The 23,719-nt window shown below is 39.3% G+C and overlaps 2 protein-coding genes across 4 annotated transcripts in view; both read left to right on the top strand.

Moving 5' to 3' along the window:
- Window positions 1–8,771, top strand: part of htr1fa (5-hydroxytryptamine (serotonin) receptor 1Fa) — a 31,953-nt gene extending 23,182 nt beyond the window's left edge. For all 3 annotated transcript variants that reach the window (XM_011489645.4, XM_011489646.4, XM_078939871.1), the window contains exons 2-3: window positions 2,126–2,240; window positions 4,149–8,771. In XM_011489645.4, coding sequence (XP_011487947.1) covers window positions 4,150–5,343 — 1,194 coding nt within the window. In that variant the 5' untranslated portion in view covers window positions 2,126–2,240; window position 4,149 and the 3' untranslated portion in view covers window positions 5,344–8,771. The remainder of the gene's footprint in view (window positions 1–2,125; window positions 2,241–4,148) is intronic.
- Window positions 8,772–10,762: 1,991 nt separating this feature from the next.
- Window positions 10,763–23,521, top strand: LOC101162641 (zinc finger protein 654). The gene is made up of 11 exons (XM_011489643.4): window positions 10,763–11,036; window positions 11,795–11,940; window positions 12,205–12,286; window positions 12,531–12,666; window positions 14,534–14,736; window positions 15,000–15,136; window positions 17,993–18,134; window positions 18,341–18,625; window positions 18,710–19,837; window positions 20,638–21,392; window positions 21,487–23,521. Exons 1-11 carry the CDS (start codon window positions 10,911–10,913, stop codon window positions 22,526–22,528), a joined length of 4,182 nt encoding a protein of 1,393 aa, XP_011487945.1. The 5' UTR covers window positions 10,763–10,910; the 3' UTR covers window positions 22,529–23,521.
- The last annotated feature ends 198 nt before the right edge of the window (window positions 23,522–23,719 follow it).

The raw sequence follows: 23,719 nt of genomic DNA, 5'->3' as shown, positions 1-23,719 counted from the left end.
TCTAAAAGTATACAATTTTAATTTTAGGAGTCAAATGAATTAATATTTACTTACAATAAATATTGAGCATGCTCTTTCTTTATCCAACTTAAGAATAATGCAAAGTTTTTTTGACATCGTCCTGCATCCTAAAAAAATATGAAAGCTGGATGATAAAAATAAAATCAAGTTTTCCTTAAAGAAATAAGTCAAAATGACAAGTAAACTTGTAGCTCATTGCATTTCTTGATTATCTTTGTACATTATTCCAGAATTCATAATCTGTGGTTGGTCCTCCTCTTTCGTTTCAGCTTTTTGATTGTTTTATGTCTTGTCTCCAATACACCTTTTTAGCCTTTCGATCTTTCCAAAGTCAACAAGATTGTTTGCATTGAACGTTTTTAGAGCGGACTAATTCTCTATTATTTTTCTTAAAGCTTTTTTTCTTTCTTATTACTGGTAAACAGGGGAGAGCACAGAATAAAACAACAGGTTTAAAAAAATTCACCTTTATGTATTCCATATTGTCAATATTTTGATTCTTACACAAAATGAAAGATAATGTATGAAAAAAAAAATATGCAGATGCATGTTTTAGCAATAAAGCATTTTTTGTACATTCTTATATTTTGCATTGTACAATAAGTCTTGCACGCATGGTGTCTACAAAAATCTTTTTTTTGTTAAAAATTTGTGTCAAAATTAATTAATAGTTGTCAACTCTTTAACCATGTGAAACACAACGTATAACTCGCAGGCATTTTGTGCTGGCCACAGATTTAGCAAAACTTTGGGTTCATCATGAAACAAAACACAAAGGGAGTTTGGAAAAACAGAAACTGTTCAAAAATCAAACACTTGCTGTTTGATTTTTATTTATCTATTTTACTTCTATATAGGTGTTTTTTTTTAACAAACTTGAGCAGCACTATTTATTTGCAGTTCAGCTGTCTTTGTTGGAAAAGAAAAAAAAAAACGTTTCCATTGGTAAAGATTGAATTTTCACTGCATGAAAAGGTGCTATACAAGATTGAATTGTAATTAGGAACAAAGATCCTTTTGCTATTGTAATTTTCCATTTACAAATGCTAGACTAAGCTTTTGTTTGTAGGTAAAATAATAGAGGCGGAAATGTGGGCAGTGATTTTAGCCTATGTATTAATAACACATCTATGTCCAATACAATGTTAAGTGATCAAAAGAAATGCTGTTGCTATGTGTGAGCGTGTTAACGTTTGTTGATATGTGCGTGTGTTTATGCGTGGGTGTGTGCATGCGTGTGTGGCTGAAGCCATTCATCGCATGGATGTGTGTGTGTCAGCATCTTTATCAACAATAGAAATCTTGACTCTAAGCTCTGGTGAGAGATGGTTTTACACACACATGAAAGAATATCAATCATGTTTTTTCCCTTGTCTCACTAGCAAGCAACTATCCTGAAGCATAACACACCAGTTAACCTCAACTGTGGAGTTGTATTATACAAAAAGAAACCTACAAAGTATCCATCAAATCATATTAAAACATGTTGCTAAAGTGAAAAGACTTTTTTTGTTGTCGTATGTTAAATTCTTATTTCTTGTTGTGGCCTTGCTCCTTAACTCACACACCCACCTGAGTCATTCCTACCTTCTTAGAATTGAATACTTTCAATAGAGGCCTTGGTTGAAAGTTTGACTGCCTCTGCTCAATCACCAGATTACATGAATTTGCTGTACTTCTTAGGTTTCTATAGCAACTGTTTCTATTGATATCTTCAGGTTGCTGAACAATGAAGAAGGAAGGAGGACTTTAGTGACAGCTTTATCAATTGAGTTTGATTAAATCATAATCACTGACTGAAGTCATGCACAATCAGTAGCTGCCCAATACAAAGTAGTTGTAAATGGTGACAGTTTTATGTGCAGTCTGTGATTAAGGCTTAACGCACTTCCACTGTGTTTTTCACATGTAGTCATTAAAGCAGCAGGGTCAAAATGTATATTTTTTTTATTATTTCAGGTATTTATCCAGTTTAACATTTAAAAAAATATATATATTTTTTTAAAAATATATATATTTTTTAAACACTAAATAATAGTTTAATACTTTATGGGTTTATCTGCTTTAGCCTTTTTTTCTTATTCCCAGTTTCCTTTTTCCCCAGTTGCTGAGTGATAGAAAATCTGTGATGGCAGATCTGGCAGGCAACTCAAGTCTGAGCAGACGGTCTACTGCACTCTGAACCAATTGGATGCCACAGTACCACTGAGTTTGGACAGGTAGGACTGAAATACACTTTTGCTTTAGGGTCAAATCTGCAGACAAGATTACATTTTTTAAGAGCAAGTTGCTTTATGGCCTTTGGTAAAATATTCAAAGGTGTCTAATTTTAAATGAAAATATAAAAAAGGGAAGATATCAAAAGAATGACCATCCTTTACTTTTAATGAAAAGAATGAAATTGAAAAAGCAAAAAAAAGTGTAAAGACCTACTTTGATAATTTTTTTATCTATTGTAAAGCCCTTCGAGTGGTTCTTTTTTCAGAGAGAATTGTCCCAGGACATTAGAAACTAAATTATAGACAAACATCGTAAAGGTAAAGGCTATAAAACCATCTCTAAGCAGCTTGAGGTTCCTGTGACAACAGTGGCACATATTATTCAGAAGTTTAAGACCCAAGGGACAGTAGCCAACCTCCCTGAAGATGGCGGGAAGAGGAAAATTGAAGACAAATTGAGGAGACGGATAGTTGGAACTGTATCCAAAGAGCCCAGAACAACCTCCAAAGACATTAAAGGTGAACTCCTAGATCAAGGTACATCAGTGTCAGATTGCACCATTCAGCGTTGTTTGAGCCAGAGTGGACTTCATGGGTGACGACCAAGGAGGACACCACTGTTGAAAGGAAATCATAAAAAAGCCACACTGGAATTTGCAAAAATGCATGTTGACAAGCCACAACGCTTCTGGGAAAATGTCCTTTGGACAGATGAGAAAAAACTGGAGCTTTTGGGTAAGGCACATCAGCTCTATGTTCGTAGACTCAAAAATGAAGCACACAACCAAAAGAACACTGTCCCTACTGTGAAACATGAAGGAGGCTCAGTTCTGTTTTGGGGCAGATTTGCTGCATCTGGCACAGGGTGTCTTTAAGTGGTGCAAGGTAAAATGAAATCTCAAGATTATCAAGACATTCTGAATAGAAATGTGCTGCCTAGTGTTAGAAAGCTTGGTCTCAGTCGCAGGTCATGGGTCTTCCGACAGGACAACGATCCAAAACACACAGCCAAAAACACCCAAGAATGGCTAAGAGAAAAGCGTTGGACTATTCTGAAGTGGCCTTCTATGAACCCAGATCTGAATCCCATTGAACATCTGTGGAAGGAGCTGAAACATGCCATTTGGAGAAGACACCCGTCAAACCTGAGACAACTGGAGCAGTTTGCTCATGAGGAGTGGGCCAAAATACCTGTGGACAGGTGCAGAAGACTCATTGACAAATACAGAAACCGTTTAATTGCAGTGATTGCCTCAAAAGGTTGTGCAACAAAATATTAAGTTATGGGTATCATCATTTTGGTCCAGCCCTATTTCATTGGTTTGTTTTTTTAAATAATTCTGTTAATCAACAACTCAAAAGTAATGGCTGGTTTTGATTATTTAATTTTCAATAAATTTTAATTTATTGTTACTTTTGAACATTTCAAGTCATTTCAGTGAGCATTGTGGACTTTCTTTCTTTAACTGAGGGCTACCAACAATTTTGTCCACCACTGTATATATATCACTTTTCTTATAAAAGCATAACACAAAGTGCTTTACATTAAAATAAAACAGATCCCAGCTCAGACGAGGAAAACCAAGACAAAATTGAATTTAGTTGTCTACAAAAGGATGCATCAGAATGGAGCAGAGCAGGGAGTTTTTGGCTTCCCGTTGTAAGTCCTATGTCACACCTACAAGCTTTTTCCATTGACACTTTTTTTTGTCTGCTCCTGATTCGCAACGATTTGTATAAAGAAATACTCAGAAATGCACACTTTAATAAACATTGATTTCTTTGTATGTGTCCGTCATCATAAGAAAAATGCTACAAGAACATTTAAAAAATTTTTATTAGAGTGGGTCTTTAAAGGAAATATTTCAAATATTTATGTAATAATATCTGAACTCTCTTGTTTTGCAGGATGGATTTCCCCAACTGGACAGAATGGGTGTACGCCACAAACAGCAGCTACAACACACTTGACAGTACTAAACTCCCTCCCAGCAAAATCCTTTTATCTGTAACCCTTTCTGCTGTGGCCATCCTAACTACTTTTTTCAACTGCTTGGTGATAACAGCTATTGCGGTCACTCGCAAGCTGCATCACCCAGCCAACTACCTCATCTGCTCATTAGCAGTGACTGACCTGCTGGTGGCTGTGTTAGTCATGCCCTTCAGCATCATCTACATCCAGAAGGAGAGATGGGTCATGGGTGAAGTGGTGTGCACCATCTGGTTAAGTGTGGACATCACCTGTTGCACGTGCTCCATCCTTCACCTTGCTGCTATCGCGATTGACCGTTACAGGGCCATCACAGATGCTGTGGAGTACTCTCGCAAGCGCACAGGGGCCAGAGCTGGTGCCATGGTGGCAATAGTTTGGTTCCTATCCATCCTCATCTCCCTTCCTCCGCTCCTGTGGCGGCACTACAGTAATGATGCAGAGCACGAAGACCAGTGCATCATAATTCACCATCACATGGCCTTTACTCTTTATTCAACACTTGGAGCTTTTTACATTCCTCTTTTGCTCATTCTCATTCTCTACTACAAAATATACAAAGCTGCCCAGACTCTCTACATGCGCAGGGAGGCTAGCAGAGCTAGCCGCCACTCATGCATGACCAACGGGAGCATGATCCCTTCATCGTACCCCACTGGAGATGGTGATGTTGACGGTGGCCCGCGAAGTCCTGAGCCCATTAGTCCACAAGAAAGATCGTTTTCGGAACTCTCCACCGAGGAGCATCCTCGCGAAAAAGTACGCATCTCAAAAAAGGATTTAAAAAGCAAGTCTCGCAGACATGAGTCACACAGCGAGTCCCGTCGCAGCCAGTTCTACCAGGGACCCCGGATTTCAGGCTCACGGGAACGGAAAGCAGCGTCTACTTTGGGATTGATCATAGGTGCCTTCGTCATCTGTTGGCTGCCATTTTTTGTCAAGGAAGTCATCGTCAACACCTGCAGTTCATGCAACACTTCCATGGAGATGGCTGACTTCCTTACATGGTTGGGCTATGTTAACTCTTTGATCAACCCCCTCATCTACACTATTTTTAACGAGGACTTCAAAAAAGCTTTCCAAAGACTTGTTAGGTGTAGTCATTACTACTGATTATGACCAACTACTGAGGTATGCATGCTCTAACCCACACACCATCAAACATACACAGAAAAGGAGCAAATCTTAATGTTACAGAGTGCTGAGTGTGTACCGACCCAATGTGCCTTAGAAAGAATCAAAGAGGAAAAACAGACTGTCCTCCATTTTTGACACTCTATAGTTCCATTAGAATTTTAAGCTCAATTTTTATTAAAGAACTATCCTCCTAAAGTTAACTTGCTTCAAAGGGACCCTGGCAGGTTGTTTTTGTAGAAATTGGGCCACTTCTGACCATTTTTGAGTTCTGAAATCTAAGCATTGGGGATCAGCTCTATTTAAAGGTCTTGGAATAGCTGACCACCATGCCTGTTTTTTCCAATGACTTCTCCTGTTGGAGTACACTGCGGGGTAGATTATGGAACCCGTATGGAAAGACACCAAAGCTTACTAAATCATTGTTTTATCTGGCCATGACAGTCTAGAGGGTCACTTTCATTTAACTGTCTCAGCATTCATTAACATAAGTACTTGTTGTAAATATTGATGTCAGTTCAGCCATGAACCACAGCAAAAATGAAATGTACTTCTGGCTCAAGCTTCTTGTTATGTAATGATAATGGCATTGTTATGTCTAAAATTTTTTCTCAATCTACATGTGATAAAGAAAGGGTAGGACTTTCAATAATTTTATGATGGCTGCTTCAAACAACGTGTTTTGAATGAGCTGCTGAGAAAGTAGTTAATCTCCTTGGGGAGGTGAGTCCTAGCAGACTTAGAAAAAAACCCTGAGCAGCTATTTCAAGTCATCTGAACCAGGCCTTTCATCTAAAAAGAACCATGACTGTGATTATAGGGCATGCATCTCCAATCATGGATGATTAAAATACTCAAAAAATATTTATTTATTTACTTACTAAGTTAGTTATTGGCAAAACATTTATTAGTAGATACACAAGTTTACAGTGCACTGTCTTCAATCAACACTAAATACAAGAGGGAGTTTCAGTATAGGAAGGCCATGATAATGAACTACATTCTGTTTTATGTTTTTTCAAAATTAAAGTTGTTACATATTTTTTAAAGGTTCTTAAAAAGGGTGGACCAGTGATGAAATATAAATGAAACATGATAAAATGTATGTGGGTTTATGACAATGTGGGATCTGCTCCAAGAAGGCCAATCTGAAACACAACCACACAACATAAAGTTATCATACAGAATACTCAAGTGAGTCAATGTAAATGAACAGATCAGGATTTTTCTTAGCTGCGTTAAAAATGGAAAACATGCTAACAATTATATAATTTATAACTGGATTTAATTATTTAAACCTAAGATACATACGAATTAAGTTTTTCTTTATAGCTTCAAGCAAAAACCCTCACATTTGATTCAACACAAATTAATATTAAATATATACAATTGAAAGGAATATAAAAGGAGAAGAGATTTCTGAGATTTCTTTTCATTCTGCTTTGCAGTCTAATAATCTATGCCATCTGCACTGAGTAAGATACAAACATGCTTTAAGATCTGGTGGTTTTCAGGAAAACCTGTTGATAGCATGAATAAACCATGAACATGTGCTGTTTTGTTAATTTTTCTTTGACCTCTTCCTGCATGGCGTCCACATCCTTGGACATTATATTTTGAGTTAAATTACCACTGTAGTTAATTTTGCGTATCAGCGGTCATGTCACTGTATGTATCGTGGGTTTGCTCAAATATGAGCTTGGGCCTCCAGAGGTTACGCGTAAATTCAGATTTTTTTTCCAAGTCTCAGATACAGTCTTGAAAAAATACAATTAATGTGAAACTGTAACTTAAATCCTACATTCTTGTCAGATTTGAATCATTATTAATCCAACGTATCATATTGCTACTATATTATTATCACTATTTAAAAAACAATGTATGTTACTTCCATTCACTCTGGAAGTTTAGATTTTTCCACATCTCATTTTAAAAACCTCAAGTGAAAACAGATTACAGGGTTTTAAGTGACAACTGCAGATGACGTCACATGAAACTAATCTGAACCTGACGGCCTTCGTTGGAGTGGAGACTAATTAAAAAATGACAGGCACATTGCTTATGAGGTCTAATCTCTAACTCTCATCATCGGAACAGGCAAAGACTGCCAGCACAAGACTGTCTTAAACTTTAATGTGTTTGAATTTATTGATGCTTTTATTTGGGTTTCAAGACGTGCACTGCCAAATGTTGGGTAAACTCGACCGACGAAAGATATACAAGGAGACTTTTAAATTCTTTTTTGGGGGTTTGTTCCAAGGTCTGCAACACACCTAGAGTGCTTTGTTTATACCTTATGGTAGCAAAGATACATGTATAACCCTTGTGCTATCTTAGATGACCCCACCCTTACATTGACGTGTTATTCCTACCATGACAAGGGTGGATAAAGGTCAAAAGATTTCATGTAATCCATGGACACCAGTGAAGATGACAAATCATTGAAGAAAAAAGGTTCAGAGCACTGTCTAGTGGGTCAAGATGACCCAACTCCCAATGTTAAAGTGCCTAGGATAGCACAAGGGTTAGAAGAACCATAGAAGGTGCTAAGGGGACCTAATGACACTCACACTGGAAGGCTGGCGTCTGAGCTGAGCTCTGGCTATCCTGTTCCCAGTTTAACCCGTCATCTCTCATGGCAATACTTTATAGTTTTATGAAATTGTCTGTGCATGCTTATAGCATTATTATTGTTTCTACCACTACCTCCTTTTGTGGCTCTATAACAACCATAAAACTCAAACATTTATTGTTTTCTTAGAAATGTATTAAAAGTTTTGATTTACTGTGTATATTTACCTTTATTTTGAAGTATTTAACATCCCCTTCTTCCATATTCTCAAACAATCAAGCGCAATGAACAACTTGCTAAAAGAAAAGACTATTTTTTGCTCCTATTGAAGTACTTGAAACAGAAATTCTTTTTTTGTCTGTAACAGTCTGCATCATATTTTTTAAAAAACCTACTATATGTCAATAAGATAGTATAAGAAGTGTAAAATAATGTATTTACATACATCTGACAGTTAAAGCAGTATAGTCTCCTATCTTTATTTGACCCTGTCAAAAAACCTAATGAGAGCTGTTCCAGCAAATAATATTATTTTATCTGAAATGAGCTGAGTAGAATAATTTATAGGGAAAGAGTGGAAAGAGTGATAAAAGACCAATAGAAATGCTTCTTCACTGTCTGTGGTCTAAAGACTGTTTATTTGAACAGACTTTTCAAAGTCTGGTGTGATGGCTCCCCCTTGTGGCTCTAAGAAAAGAAAAGCTCCTGCCTTTGGTTTAGTTGGCCACATCATTCCTGGTTTTCTCTCACTGCAGAGAGACCTGTGAATCTAGACATCATATTTTTCATTTAGCCTTGTCAAGAAAAAGATCAATAAATGAAACTACAGGAAAAATTGTGTTGTTTGTGTTATGTTTGAACTGAGAGTACATGTCTATTTCTGAAAAGTTTAATTATTATTGCATTATTCTGAGTTTTATTCATGCATTTGTTAAACCTTTTCCAGATGTCAACAGGCAAGAGGAGGGTCACAGTCAGACCAGACTGCAAATACATCACATCAACACAGAGAGCTAAACAAGAGAAAAAACACACAACCATTAAGTCCTTCAGATAATTTTGACTTTGCTATTCCAAGAGGAAAGCAGTGTTTTAAAAAAGATAAAATCTTGCATACCTTAAAACTACCACATCAAAAAACTCCCCTCAGGATTAAAATGAGGAATCTTCATGATTTAAGGCATCAGTGCTACCCACCACACCACACCACAACACACAACACATTTGCAACGTATGTGTTTTTTACTGAAATCACACCCAGTCAAATCAGCATTTTAAGGATGTTCCTAAGCTTTACTCTATCACTGTACAAGCTACTCTACTGCAAAACACAAAAATGCTGTTGTCCCAAAGTAATAAAGTTAGTTCAAGTGAAATTCAGTATTACATTCCCCTATTTTCCATGTTTCCAAAACAGTCACATCAGCAGTTCACTAAACTTGATGAAAAATGCGTATCCTTGTCTTTTACCATCACAGTTTTTCTCCATTAGTTTGGCTCATTTCTTGAACCAGAAATTACATTCTGAAAATTCTAAGATAATTTGGCAAAACAGTCTTACATTTCAGCACAACACTATAGCTCACTTGCAAAATCTAATATAGCTCCCAAAACTGTTCACTCATGCTTCAAAACTAAATTCCTTTCCCATGTAAAGAGTCAGTGCCACCAAAATGGCAAAGATCCTTCTCAATAGCTTTGGCTCATTTCTTGAAGCAGACCGGACGTTCTCAACACTCTTGGTGCTTTTGCCAAAATAATGTGGATGGTTCGGCACAACACCATGGTTCACCTGCAAAAGCTCATATCTCTCCCAAAACAATTCACTCATGTGTCAAAACTAAATTTCCTTCTCATTTAAACAGTCAGTGCCCCCAAAATACTTTGTCCCTTTGGCATTGTGTAAGCACTGCAAGTCAAAATGATTAGATGTTTTGTCACTATAGCAGAGGACCATTGAAATATCCCTCATGTCCACCTTTCAGTCTTAGCTCAGTCCTTCATTGAAACCTTCATTGGTTACTGTACTGTTTTTGTATAGCTAACAGAATACAATTTTGTATAAAACTGAAAAAAAGGAAAAGGATTAGAAGGTAAGAGTAGCCTTTACAGTAACAGCACACATTGCACTCATACTGCCAAGGAAATCCTTCATACACACAAAGTAAATTTCATACATCAGAGCAAAAGAAAATGTATACACTTTATAATAAAAACACAAACAAAAAAAAAATGAAAATGATATGCAGCCTACAGTGCTGTAAATAATGCTTATGCAAGTTAATGCAAGTTCTAGTTTCACCTGACTGTCAATTGCTGTAATAAATGTATCAAATGTTCCAAGGGATTCATAAATCGTATTCATGGTATTATGTTCTTGACTAATTTTGAGGATTGAACAGACTATTGTGCATGTGATGACTTACACAATGAAATGATGCTGACTCATTTTGGAGTGAACAACCATTAGACTGAGAATCAACAGTCAGTTTAGATCAACACGATCTATTCACTTGGAAATTGTGCTAAATGTAGGCTACCTGTACTTAATCATTTGCAAAGATTTACTGAGACATTGAGACATGCACTAAGACATTCGCAATTTGATGACATTAATGAGAAATTCCATTCTGTTGTGAACAATTGCCAAGTGGTTTGGAGGTTTGTCCATGTTGTTTTGAGAATGTAATTTCTGTTTCAAGAAATGAGCCAAACCAATGGAGAAACACTGTAAGAGGTTTGTGTATCATCATTATTATTATTATTAAGTAAAATGTGATCAATTTCCACAATTTAAACTACTTGCACCCGTGGAGCTTTCATCAGCTACCACTTCATTAAGAGTTTCACAATCCAAAGGCGCAAAATTCATACAGCAGTTGCCAGGTTGAAGGTTGTCTTTCTTCATTCCACAAGGTGTCCCAGAGTCAGCAAGCCTGGCAACCAGGACAATGCGCAGGATACAGCAGGCAGTATGGCGGACAACGAAAGTGATTTGGAAACATACGGACTGGAATTAGCTCTCGACACGCTCTGTCTAAGATACTGCAGTAAGGAGTCAACTCTAAGCAGCAAAGACTACTGTTCTAAGTTTTGTGAGGTATGTTAGGTTGACATTTTAGCTAATTATCAACGGATTTGTTGACTGTTTGTGGCTAACGCGACTAGCTTTGCTAGCTAACGTTAGCTGCCAGGCTAGCTGTATTTATTATCCAGCTACGACTGCATTGCCCGTCAAAATTGTAACTCACTGGATAAACCATCTTTTATTGTGTTTTATATTAATTTCCTAGATAGATAACTTTGTCCTGCAAACGTGTTTTAATAAAATATTTGTAAGGAAAAAAAGTGTGTAAGCTAAGCTTATTTTTTATTCTCCAGAAATTGAAGGAAGACCAACTTTCAGTTCAGTTGTTGAGGTTCGTAATTATTAGGTAAAGAATATTAAAGCTTGGAAATCCTATGAGAGTCCATAGGAGCGCGAGTACTACAATTTTGCTCTCTTTACATGGTGGTGTGTAATCAAAACGAAGACTGACTGAGCAGTACAGTCCATCATGTTTTAGCTTCCCAATGTACAGCTTCTCGACAATGGTGAATAACGTATTTGGCCCTGATAGTTAACTATTTTCTTTCTTTAAACCTGGCTGATAGTGCACCCTAGTGTAAAGCCAACTCGTTAATTAATTTTATTTTAATTAAGTACGTACAAGCAAACCCTCTATTTTATAGTGTTTTAGTTAAAATCTATCAAATATCCATGCGATCTGTATTGTTACTTCACTTAGATCGCCATATATCTCAGTGTTTGAAGGATTGTCACTCTTTAAACCCCCTTTGGTCTTTTTTTCTGAACAGCTAGTTGAGGAGTACACAGGTCAGTGGCAAGTTCCCCTCCCTCAGCTGAAGGTGCTGAGGACTGCGATCTGCTGCTTCACCAGAGCCACAGCCGGCTTTCCAGACGACTGTCAACACATCCAATATGTTCTCAGTAGTCTGGCGTTGTAAGTGCTTTTTACATGCTTTGTGCATTTCATATGCAATCTAAATTAACTGTCATCTCTAAAAATAGTAATAAAAAGTTTGGTGCTGTATTTAGCACCACAACATTTTTCATTTCTTCTTTTTATGAACTATTTTCTGTCTTTTTGTAATGTCTTTTCCATTGTTATACCTTTAGAAGGAAGTTTTTATTTACTGCCAAGTGCATATTGTATATATACACATAGGTTTGACCCCCCCCCCCCCCACTCCACTCTGTGTTACAGGAGCTTCTTTGAGCTGATGCTGTTTTTTAGCAAAGAGGAGTTTGTGGAAGAGCCTTTAAAAGACATTCTTGATTCTTTTCAGGTGAGAACTGAGAATATTGGGTCCCTACTTTCATTTTTTCTTCAATGTTTTTCAAATAATCAAAATCTCAGTTGTAAGCTTTTTTAGTGTGGAGATTGTCTTACTAATTTCTGTTCAGAAGCAATCATAACATTTTATTGTCAAAATACCAAATGCCGTCTCATCAGTTGGATGGCCATGTGGACAAACCTGTTTTGTATTGAAGAATACTGTTAGAGAATTAGAGTGAATATCGTTTTTGCAGGAATGCCACTTCCAGCTCCTGAGACATAGGAACATCTACCTACAGCACGTGAAGCAGGTTATTAAAGGAGGAGGCCCGTGGGAGAATCCGGTCCTTCAGGGAATCTTAAAGGAAGCAGATTTGCCACAAAATGAGGGTATGTACAGTAGAAAAAGTAAGCAAGTTTTATCTTTGGTAGATTAGTGCTTTAATGTAAAAATTGTCATTGACTTGAAACCTTAAATTGATTAAGATCTTTAAAAGATTCCACATTTGTAATGAACTTGTTGTATTTGTGAGATGAGAATCGGGGGTGTGGGGGTTGCGCCTGTGAAAAATTGTGCCACATTTTCTTTGCTAATGCCAAACAATTTATTCTGCCGTTGATAGGGCTGCACGATATGAGGAAAACTTGCGATATGCGATATTAGTGATCAATATTGCGATAACGATAAATTTGCGGTAAATAAACAAACAGAAAAATAAACAAAAATATCATTCCCATTTCATTGCAACAGTTTAAAAATTATACAGTGATCCCTTGCTATAACGCGGTTTACTTTTCACGGTTTCGCTACTTCTCGGATTTGCATCGTGCATTGTGTTCTGCATTCTGATTGGCTAAAAAAGTCACTCCGCTTCTTCTCTACCTGTGCGTCAATAATGTTGCAGTTTAATATGTACACGTACGTAAATCAGCTTTCCAAATTACGTACATGCAAATCATCTTGCAATTTCAAGTTTCTCTAAAACCCATAGAAAAAGAGCAACACCAACTGTCAATCACTATGTTCTTCTCCCGAACAAACACACACAGCTGCACCGCGGGCTTGAGGAGAAAACACTGCAGCTTCTCAGACTGAAGAGCATTGAAATACACCTGAGCCACTATTTGTCCGTTTGTACTTTGTATTTTTTTCATGATCATCTAAATTTTCTCCCGTTTAATTTAATTACTCTCGGGTCGCGGTGGGCGGGGCTTATCTCCGCGATTTGAAGCCTTCTGTTTACAGCGATGTTTCAAATTATTATTTGACAGTACAGTACAGAAGTTATTTGTTGAAAAAAAAAAAACGTTTCTAAAGTACTTTGATTTGTGAAACAATTGCTTGAGCCTGTAAAATGGTTTGTTCTTTCTTTTCAATGTATAATAGAGTATTTAATTGTATAATAACTGTTAAAAAAAATAGAGGTTTCTACTTCACGGATTTTGCCTATCACAGGTTCTTTCTGGAACGTAACCCCCGCGAAAAACAAGGGTTTACTGTACTCCAAATGACCCTCATCGACATGGGGGACAAACATCTAACATAATAGGCCTCCATCTGATTGGTCAACAATGGGAAGGCGTCCATCTGATTGGTCAAAGCATAAAGGGATTTATTTGATTCGTTAAATGCTTCAAGCTGCTAGAAGATTGTTTTAACACATTTTGGATTTGCGATTTATTGCGATATTCGCCGTCTTTTGCGATATGCATATTGCAGAGCTGGATATTGCGATAACGATAAATTTGCGGTATATTGTGCAGGCTTAGCCGTTGACTTGTTGCTGGGATTGGGTGCTTAAATCTATTTGTGTTTTTTCTTTGAGAATTTGTTTCCAAAGTTCAAAGATTCTTTATTTGAAGCACTTTTGCTTTGTTTAATGACATCTTTGCCATCTCAGTAATTGCATTCGTTGGGAACAAAATCTGCTTCTGAATAAGTTTGGCTTGTTGATGATCAGACTGATCTGAAAGTATTGAAAAGGTTTTGTTGCTGTTAGAGTTTTAACTTTTTGCCTCACCGAACCTTAGAAAAGTGCCTGCTGTAAAGTTAGGTGAGGAGCAAAGAAATAAAAAATAATAATATCAAGTCTTCAAACTTTATAATTCTTTAAGAAATTCTAGGAGTGTCAGTTTAATTTACTTCACTACACAGTGTTTTGGAAGTTAACACATTTTTCTTGCTAGTAATAGCAACTTCAATACTGTTCTGGAATCATCTAGTCAGATTTCCACATGTTCTTTCTTTCTGAAACAGTGGAGGACTTCTTAAGCTCAGAGCCGCCCATTTTCTTGGAGCTGCGCGTTCGATATCTGCAAGCTTGTGAACGCATCCAGGAGGCTATGACCCTGGCTAAAAGCTGCCTGGAAAATCACGAAGCAGCACAGCATCTGTACTTCCACCAGGCCTACCTGACCTGTCTGTACAAGGCTTCACTGTATGAAAACCTTCACAAAGAGGTGAAGAACGTCACTGCAAATCTGTTTGGAAAAAGGATGAAAATGTTATGGACTTTTCTTATATTGCTGTTTGGCTGCAAATGTAAATCCGGGTAAATCCTAGATTTATGTAATTAGTCTTATTTTGCATTGAAAAAAATTGGTTCAAAAAATTTTCCTGTTATGATCACTTAGTCAAACACTTCTATGTAAACCAGTAGCATGCAATAAATAATACAACTGTAGAGAAAATGTTATTGATTTCATGATGCTGTCCTCCTCAGATGGCAGAAATAGACGGCCGTGATGCGGTGGAGATCATCTGCAACACAGAGAGTGTGGAAAAAGATGAACTTCTCCTGTCGCTTTGCAAAGCTTTCCTCACTCGCCAGCTTCACAACGGAGACATGTATTACATCTGGTAAGGTAGACATAATCCAAGGCTGCTGAGCTGCCGTTTTGTTTTTAGTACTTCTGCCCTTGTAGTTTTATATTGGTAAAAGTAACCTGAGTGAGGTAGTTGGAAGATAGGATGGGGAAAAAGAAGCGAGGCAATGAAGTGTTACATCCCTGACATATACCGTAATTTCCGGATTATAAGCCGCTACTTTTGTCACACGCTTTGTGACAGCGAGCCGGTTTAGCTCGTGCTGGTTTGCGGCGGCTTCCGTCCGTGAAACCAGGGTTCGACTCCGGGCTGCTCCCTGTTCCCTTCTCTACCTCTGTGCCGGTCCCAAGCCCGGTTTGAGAAGGTTGCGTCAGGAAGGGCATCCGGCGTAAAACATTGCCAAGTTTACCATGCGACTTGTTCGCTGTGGCGACCCCTGATGGGAGAAGCCGAAAGAGGAAGAAGACTTTTGTCACACGCTTTCAACCTTGTGTCTTATTCAAAGATGCGGCTAATTTATGCATTTTTTCTAACAGCCGCTGGGGGCACTCGAGCAGAAATGTAAGCGTGAGATAGGGATAATGCAGGTTTAATGTAAATTCCCACTTTGAGAATGAATAGCAAAAACAGATACTCACGGAAATTTCACTAAGTAAAGCAGATGGTTCCAGCTATCAGTTATCTGAGCTGTCATTCAAACAACTGACTGTATTGGAAAACAATTCCTGAACCATCCACATCTCGACTCCGAACAGTACCCTCATTTCCGACATTAAGCCCATTTATTTTGACACACCCACAAGTAGCGAAACAGCATGGATCATTAAAACTTTGAAAACTCTTTCTGTGTACAGTCTTTCTTTGTAAAAATATCATGTGTAGAACCTTTCCTGCGATTACTTTTTTTCTTTCTTTCCTCGCCGCTGAAGATCTTCCTTTGGTTGTTCACTTCCCTGTTCGGACCCTCAGAGCCTCCAGAGTGGGTTAATAAAGAATCATTCATCTTCTTCTGGGAGTGACCTTCTTTTATTACAGTTCTCTTTCATTCTGTATAACAAACATAAATACACACCCCCAACACACTTTTGCTGCTCTTGCTCTCTCCCCTCCTTCCGCTTGTTACACACGTGCGTGTTTTCAGCACATTCACATCCTCAATCTTCGACACAGTGTCCGACCCGGAGGTTAGCCTGGCCTTCAGCCCCTAAAGGCCTGTTCACACCGGGACGAATTTCGCCCGCGATTTTCGCCGACGTTTAACGCCTCGTGACTGAACAAAGGGCACCAATGTGAGTGTGCACACCGACGCGAAAAAACGCCACGTGTCAAAGCGTCACTTTTTAAAAAACGCCTCGGTTCGTTTTTTTGGTTCGACGCGCCGCGTCGAAAACTATACGACCAATGAGAACAGCGCTTTTGCACACGCGTCTGGTGCTTCTGAAGTTACAGTAAAACACAACTTGTGGGCGTTCAAACATCAAACTGCCTTTCTGAGCACACATACCAGCGAAGAAGATAGACGCCAAGTGCCACGACGAAATAATGACGGACATTTTAAAATATCCCTGAACCAAGCACCAGTTGGAGCTACTGGTGCTTGAAATATTCATGTTTTCTTTGTATGATTCTGACAAGCGCGTAAATACTTGCTCTCTTCTTCTGAGCGAAAAGCGACTTTAAGAAGCGTAAAGTTGCGCAGCGCCACCTTGTGTACAGGAGTATTTCTGTTTTATATTAAGCGCCATCTAATGTCAGGGAATGAAATTGCATGTTCACTCGGCTCATCGTCAGCGAAAATCGCCTGGGTGTGAACACAAAAAACGTGGCGAAAAACGCTGGCGAATAACGCCTGGCGAATATTCGTTCCGGTATGTACGGGCCTTTAGACTCATGGGAAGTGGGGAATCGTGTGTGTAAAGTTCCTCACCATGCCTGAGGGGGCTGTGAGCAGAAGTGACATCCATGCTGTTTGGCTGTTTGTGTGATCAAATAAATAGGCAAAAATGCTGGAAAGGAGAAAATGTGAAATTTGTTAGCTTCTCCCTCTCTTAGACTGTTTACTGTTGGAGATGCGCAGAACGTTCGTTACAACATGTTTAAACGATGGCGCATGTGTGTATAACATAGGTTACCCTTTAAAAATTTTAACGGCGCGGCTTGTAATCTGGGGCGCTCTATAGCCCGGAATTTATGGTAATGAATCGCTAAGTCTCTGTAACATTAAACTTTTGGTGTTCTTTTAAGCTCCTTTCATGTTCTTGAATTTATGTATTGTCTATACATGTTGTGTTTGCCTCTAATTATTTGGCATTCCACAATGCATCATTCACACTTTAATGTAGTTGTTTGAGATTTATACGACAAATGCAGTTTCTCAGCACAGGCTTCGTTGGTCCATAGTTTCATTTTGATGCTCAGATTTGCTTTGTTCTCCCTTTTTGATGGCTGTGCAGAACTTTGTACAGTGTTCCCTGGTTTATCGCGGGGCATGCATAACCAGCGGTAGGTGAAAGCAGGATTACAGCTGTTTAAAGCTGAAAAACTTCTCACTACAACACTTTTCTCAGAGCAACATGAACATTTTTAAAGTCTTTCACACTTTTTCTCTCCCGTTTAAGATCTCAAAAGTTCAAACAAAGATCTAACTTTGGCAAGCTGCACGTGATTCAACTCTGTACAAGAGACACTACGGAAGAGTTTGATTGACAAAATCAACAGCCAATGGGGACACAGAACATTGTGCGCTGTCAAAAGAAATCGAGGGAACACTCGAATGCTTTCTACTTCCTGTTCTATCAGACAATCCTGTGACCTATAAAAGTTTCTAGTATTGCAACTGGTCAAAGTAGACTTTGCACGTGAAGGTTGAACTGATTTGACTTCTTTCAGGGACTTGGTTTTCATCTGGAGCAGGCTGTATCTCAGAGCCCATCCATCTAGACAAGGCTTCCTCAGTGAGTGCTTACAGTTGGCCTCCTCTGCTACCAATGTGAGAGCCATTTTCCCCTTCATCAAACTGGTCACTGCAGAGGTGAGTCTCCTCGCCATCATCTTCAACCCCTCTGGATCAACCTCTTGCATTTGTCCGCTTTCATTCTTTTGGTTGGTCTGAGAAATGCACTAATAGTGTTTAGGTTGCGCACCTGAAGTTTAAGGACTCGTGTTTAACAAAAATATTTTTTTTTATAGCAAGAGCAGTTTCTTTCATTTTCTCCTTGTTTTCTTTCCTTTGAATAGCTTGGAAATAAGGGAGTGGAGGTGTGTGTGGAGCTTTGTGCCAGAGCGCTGCAGCTGTGCGATAAGCAGGCCGACACTGTTACTCAGCCGCTCGTCTGCAAGACCATAGCGTTCCTGCTGCCTCATGACCTAGAGATCTGCCGAGCGTGTGCCCTGCTCGTGTTCTGCCAGGAGAGGAGCCTGGAGGCCTACCGAACAGTCTGCCTGCTTTACATGCATCCTGATCAGGAGCCGCATCCTGACAGCAACACCGTCCGGACAAATGTTCGCTTCCATATTCTGCAGGTACATATAAAAAAATATAGACTATGTCGGAAAGAAAAGTGATCTTTCTGTGTTTGTTACAGTTTTCTAAATTCTTTTTTTCAGATGCTCAAGGAGCGCTTGTGTTTTGACCCCGAATTTTGGAACCTACTAACTCTTAGAACTCGTTGTTTGGAGTTGATGAGTGACAAGGTCACCAAGGATGCTGTTCTCAGTGAGATGAAGGAGGAAGAGGAAAAGGAGTGCACCCCGGAATACTTGCCAAATAAATCGGTGCACAGCTCGTGCATTCTTGGTTTAAAGTCATGCCACTGCAGTCCAGCTGCCACTCCAAACGAAACTCAGAAACAGACGCTGACAAATGGAGTGGAAGAAAAGTCAGAACCCAACGACGCACATTTAAGAAGGATGAAATGGAGAAGACGACTCCCAAAGAGAACCAAAATAATCTCCAATGAGGAGTTCGATCCGGATCCAGAGGTCACATATGACCTCGAATCAACCTCTTTGGGTAGCAAGCCCGCGTATTCACTACGACAGAATCACACAAAGATGGAACAATCCGCTTCTCTTAAGCTCCCTCTGAACCGCAAGAGGGAGTACTTGTCTAGATGTGTGAAGAGTCAAATTCTAAAAAGAAAAGGGCAAAAGAGAAGATGGTTGCAGGGTCTTCCAAGGCTCGAGCAGGCGCAGACGGTTAAAGAGAACAAGATCAAAGTTAGAGGGCGAAAGCGCGGAAGGAAGCCCTTACACAAACTGGAGCTCTCTTATCCTGACAATGAAATGAACCTCGAGAAATACAGTGGTGGTGAAGACGAGAAAACCGGCACTCCTGAGAAAGATCGGGATTGGCCTTACCGGGATATCGAACTGGAAAACCAGAATGAGGAGAAAGAGAATGAACCTGAGCATCAGCGTGACCCTGGGAATGAAAACAGAGGCAACACAAGCTTAGTCCATGCTAGCAGTTACTGCCAACAAATTCAAGGGGAATCTCCAGCTCAGTTTGTGCCTGAGCTTTATGGAGTTCCTCTTGTAGAAGCTAATCCTGAGCTTGACGGACCCTTGCTGAAGTTACCCGAGTTTCCCATCGAACTGTTGCACAATTACTCCCTTCAATCCCAACAGCTTGAAAACGAGAGCGAGGAACATCTGGAATGTAAGCAGTCCGATGAGATGAGTGCAGAAGAGGATCTCCAGCCGGAGCAGAATCTGGAGATCCCCAAACTCGAGGTAAGATGTGTTTACTTCAAACATCTTGACAGGTGAGGGGCGAAAAGGTGGCAATTGAGTGGATGAAAGAATTGGAAAATGGAATCAAACAACAAGGCAGATTTGATCTGATATGTATAGCTTTGAATTAGGTCAAATTACCTAAAATAAATCCAGTTTCAAACACAAAGTTATTTTATAGTTTTTTTTTTTTTTTAGCATAACACTGCTTTAGTATAATGTTGTTTGACATATTGCTTGTTTATAGTGATAGTCTTTAGAAATTTGACATTTTTGGGTAAGGGTTGAGCTTAAATAGATATTAAAAATCACCAGATTTTGTTTTAAAGACCCACTCTGATCATCTTTTGATCTATTCTAACAGCGTTCCCTGTGGTCTTTTAGTTCATAGTTTCTGCAGAGCGGCAGTAGTTTGTTAGTAGTTTGCCTCTGAGTTGTCGGCGGGACCATCCCACGGGGTAACCTTATCTGCCTTCTCCCAGTTGCTGAGAGCTCAAAGCAGGGAGTTTGTGGCACGCCCAGCATTATTTCGACGTCACAGATAACCTCTTTTTAAAACTGCATTTCTTTTTCTGGTTCTGATTCACAACAATTTAAATAAAGAAATACTCAGGACCATTTTGAGCGTAATTCTTTTTAAAATGTCTTCCATCATCAGAAAAATGCCACAAGAACATGTTAAAAACACCAAAAACATGTTTTTCACCAGTGTATCTTTAAGGATGTGCCAGTTTCCTGGTTGACTTTTCTTTTATCCATCTCAGATTGTTGTAACTGTTGCTTCTTTGTCTTCCGTTCAGCTCAAAGCCAAAGCGACATGGAGGGAGAGAGTACTCCGGACTCAAAAATACGGCCATTTGTCATACCGCTGCGGCCTCTGCTGTAAAACCTATAAGGGTTTGAACGTGATGAGGCATGCTATTTCCCATCTGAAAAACCGAAAACTGAAATGCATCCTCTGTGGGAAACGCTTCAAACAGTTCCCACTGGCCAAAAAGCATGTTCTGGACCACATCGATGAAATGTGCAAACAGAAACCCCCTGATGAGGAGCCAAGCACCGACACAACTCCAACTGCTAATGGGATTATAGACGACACTAAAGAAGGTAAGACTCCATCTGCTAAAGTGGAAGCATCTGAGCAGAAATCCAAAAGTAAAACCAAACTGGAAAGTCTCACAAGGGAAGAAAGAATCATCAGGAACGTCCGCATCCTCCTCAAAAAGACCTCTGGGATTCAGAAAAAAGACTCCACGTCCAGGCAGGTGGACTTCAAGGATGAGCAGGTGGTCCTGTCAGATGATCTGGTGGTCATAAAGGAACCGTTTTTAAGAAAGGATAAAGAGGGAGGAGAGGAACAGGAAAGGCCAGCAGGAGAAAATGGCTGCAATGTGGACGTGAAGTTCCACCTGTGCCCATCAGACTCCTGTGATAAAGTGTTCATGAGATTAGGCAGCACCATAACCAAGCATGCTCTCAGATGCCATGTGGAGGAGGAGAAAGTGCTGGAGAAGGCTTTTCTCTGGTCCAAGCGAAAGTGCAGCTTCTGCCTCAGGTGAGAAACATGTGACACGAAGTTTTATGAGGTTTGATTTTCCATCATTACAAATCAAAAGAATCTTTATTTTTATTCTACTTTTGTCTTACAGGCAGATTCAGTTTTATCAGCATTACAAAGACCATGTGAAGCTCCACGGGGCTTCTTTGCCGTATTTCTGCTACCATTTGGAGTGCACCAAACGCTTCGCACAGCAGCAGGAGTTAAAGGACCACGTCAGGACCCATCAGCCCTTCACCCCTCAGTGTCAGTTCACAGACTGTGAGAAGCTCTTCTCCAATTGTCAGGGTCTCTTTGACCATGAATGGAGGCATTATGTCCCCGTTCCACAGAAAGAAGAGTTGGAGCAAATCACCCCGGAAGTGAAGCAGCCCAGCTCTGAGGCTCCGTGGAAGCAGAGAGTGAAGGTTGAAGAGTTGTGGCTGCAAAGCAGGAAGGGAGAGGCTCCCACTCTGGATGTTCATGTGGACAGGGTTAAAGCTGCAGATGAAAGCTCTACAGGAAGTGTCCCAGATAAAAGCCCAAACATGTCCTACTCTGAACACTGTTCTAAAGAATGGGATGACGATCAACACGTGGAAAGTGGGAAACCAACCATCAATGGATACGAAGATGTTGGGAGGAACGCACAGGAGCCCCCCTCGAATTCCAACACCCCTGCTGCCATTAAGAGTTCCGCTAAGAAGTGTCAAAAGAAAGTTCCTAAAGATTGGGATGTAATAGATGTAAAAGACGTAGAGGATGTGTCCACTCTGGCTGAAGGGATCCAGAAAAATATGGGGGAGCCACACATCACTGAGCACAAAACCTTCAAGCCTGAAGATCCCGCCTACGCACCTTTTGTCAAAGCCCCTTTCATCAGACCACCGCCCTCCACGTACCTGGACGAATCGGTCCTCTCAATGCCCAAGAGGAGGTCTTCAGACCAGCCCCCACCTAAGAAATACTACAAGAAAAATAAACAAACCGCTCAACAAAAAGACACAAATGAGGTCGTGTCGGCCCCAAAACAGATCAGACATCGCTGTGACAAATGTCTATCCTCTTTCAACACTTTGGAGGAGCTTCAGAGCCATCAGACCCTTAACACCTGCTCTTCTCTCTTTGGTTTTGACTCAGATGATGAAAACTAAATGTTGAAAACGTTTTTTATGAGCAGGTGCCAGCTTTTTATAAAGGTAGGGAAAATGACAATAGAAAAAGTCACTTTCAAAGGTAACCAATACTTCTGGATTTTAGATGCTTCACAACCAGTGTGCAGAATTTACAGGTCTGGACGTTCAGCAGATGTGGTCTTTCAAATGAAAAGGGACAGCTGAGCACTTCGGAGGGTTAGAAAAACAGCTCTTAAAGCAGATTGCACTTCTTAAAGAAAGTGGAGGTTCTTTAACATTTGCACCAAGATGTTTCCGTATCATGTTTGTTGTGGAGAGTAATCACTTCCGCAACCACCCGATGGGGTTGCAGAAGTCACCCAAAAGAAGCTGCTTCTGTTGGTTTTGCTCTGAAGCATCCAGAGCTAGCTTATCCTTAAAGAATCTTCGTAAATAAAAACGATCATGGAAAACCTTGAACATCCTCTTCTCTGCACAATAACTCAACGACGGGGTCTTTAGTGAGACTTGAACCCCAACTGCTTCCTGCACACAGCTATAAGCCCTTCAAATGTTAGAAAACAAGTAACGGGGATCTATAAAGTTTTAAGAATTTGAATTGAAAACCATTGCTAAACAGTAAAAACCTATATGGATGGTATTACCTGCTCATTGTTTGAGTTTGCATTTCATGCAGTGTTTTATGAAACCCTCATTAGAATGGGCTGAAATGTGTTTATTCATTTGTAAAACAATCAAATGTAAAATAGTGCCAAATCTGAATTACAGTGTTTAAACTGTAGAAAGAATAACAAGCTAAAAAGAGATCAAATGTAAAATACTTTGTATTGGTTAAGATGTACAAACTTCTTAGTGGTTGATAATGCTGATTTTATTTGGTATGGTTTAAAATAAAACTGCATTGAACTCTAATTTATATGTACAAATGTAAACATTTTTAAAAAAAACTTTGCTCATTTATTTTCTTAAAAGCAACTAAATTTTTTGATTAAATAAATTGGTAAACATTCATTTCATGATTTTTGTTTTGTTTCACATTCATAGACAACTTTCTAAAGAAGCAAATCATTCCTGATAAAGCAAATAAAGTTTTTACTGATTTGAAAAGGAGCTCATTCTACAAAAGGGAAGTTCTCCAATTAAACCAGCTACTGATTGACAAAAGGCTTTTAGTTGCACCAACAAACATCAGATATGAAGAAGCACAAT

The sequence above is a fragment of the Oryzias latipes genome, chromosome 21 (assembly GCF_053564925.1).
Source record: "Oryzias latipes strain Hd-rR chromosome 21, Olatipes_Hd-rR_3.1".
Taxonomy (NCBI): Eukaryota; Metazoa; Chordata; class Actinopteri; order Beloniformes; family Adrianichthyidae; genus Oryzias; species Oryzias latipes.
This window is presented reverse-complemented; position numbering and strand designations above follow the sequence as displayed.

Coding starts and splice junctions, on each gene's coding strand:
- LOC101162641 (XM_011489643.4), top strand. CDS start 10,911: ATGGCGGACAACGAAAGTGATTTGGAAACATACGGACTGGAATTAGCT. Junction 15,137..17,992: donor GGAGACATGTATTACATCTG/GTAAGGTAGACA, acceptor GACTTCTTTCAG/GGACTTGGTTTTCATCTGGA. Junction 19,838..20,637: donor TGGAGATCCCCAAACTCGAG/GTAAGATGTGTT, acceptor TCTTCCGTTCAG/CTCAAAGCCAAAGCGACATG.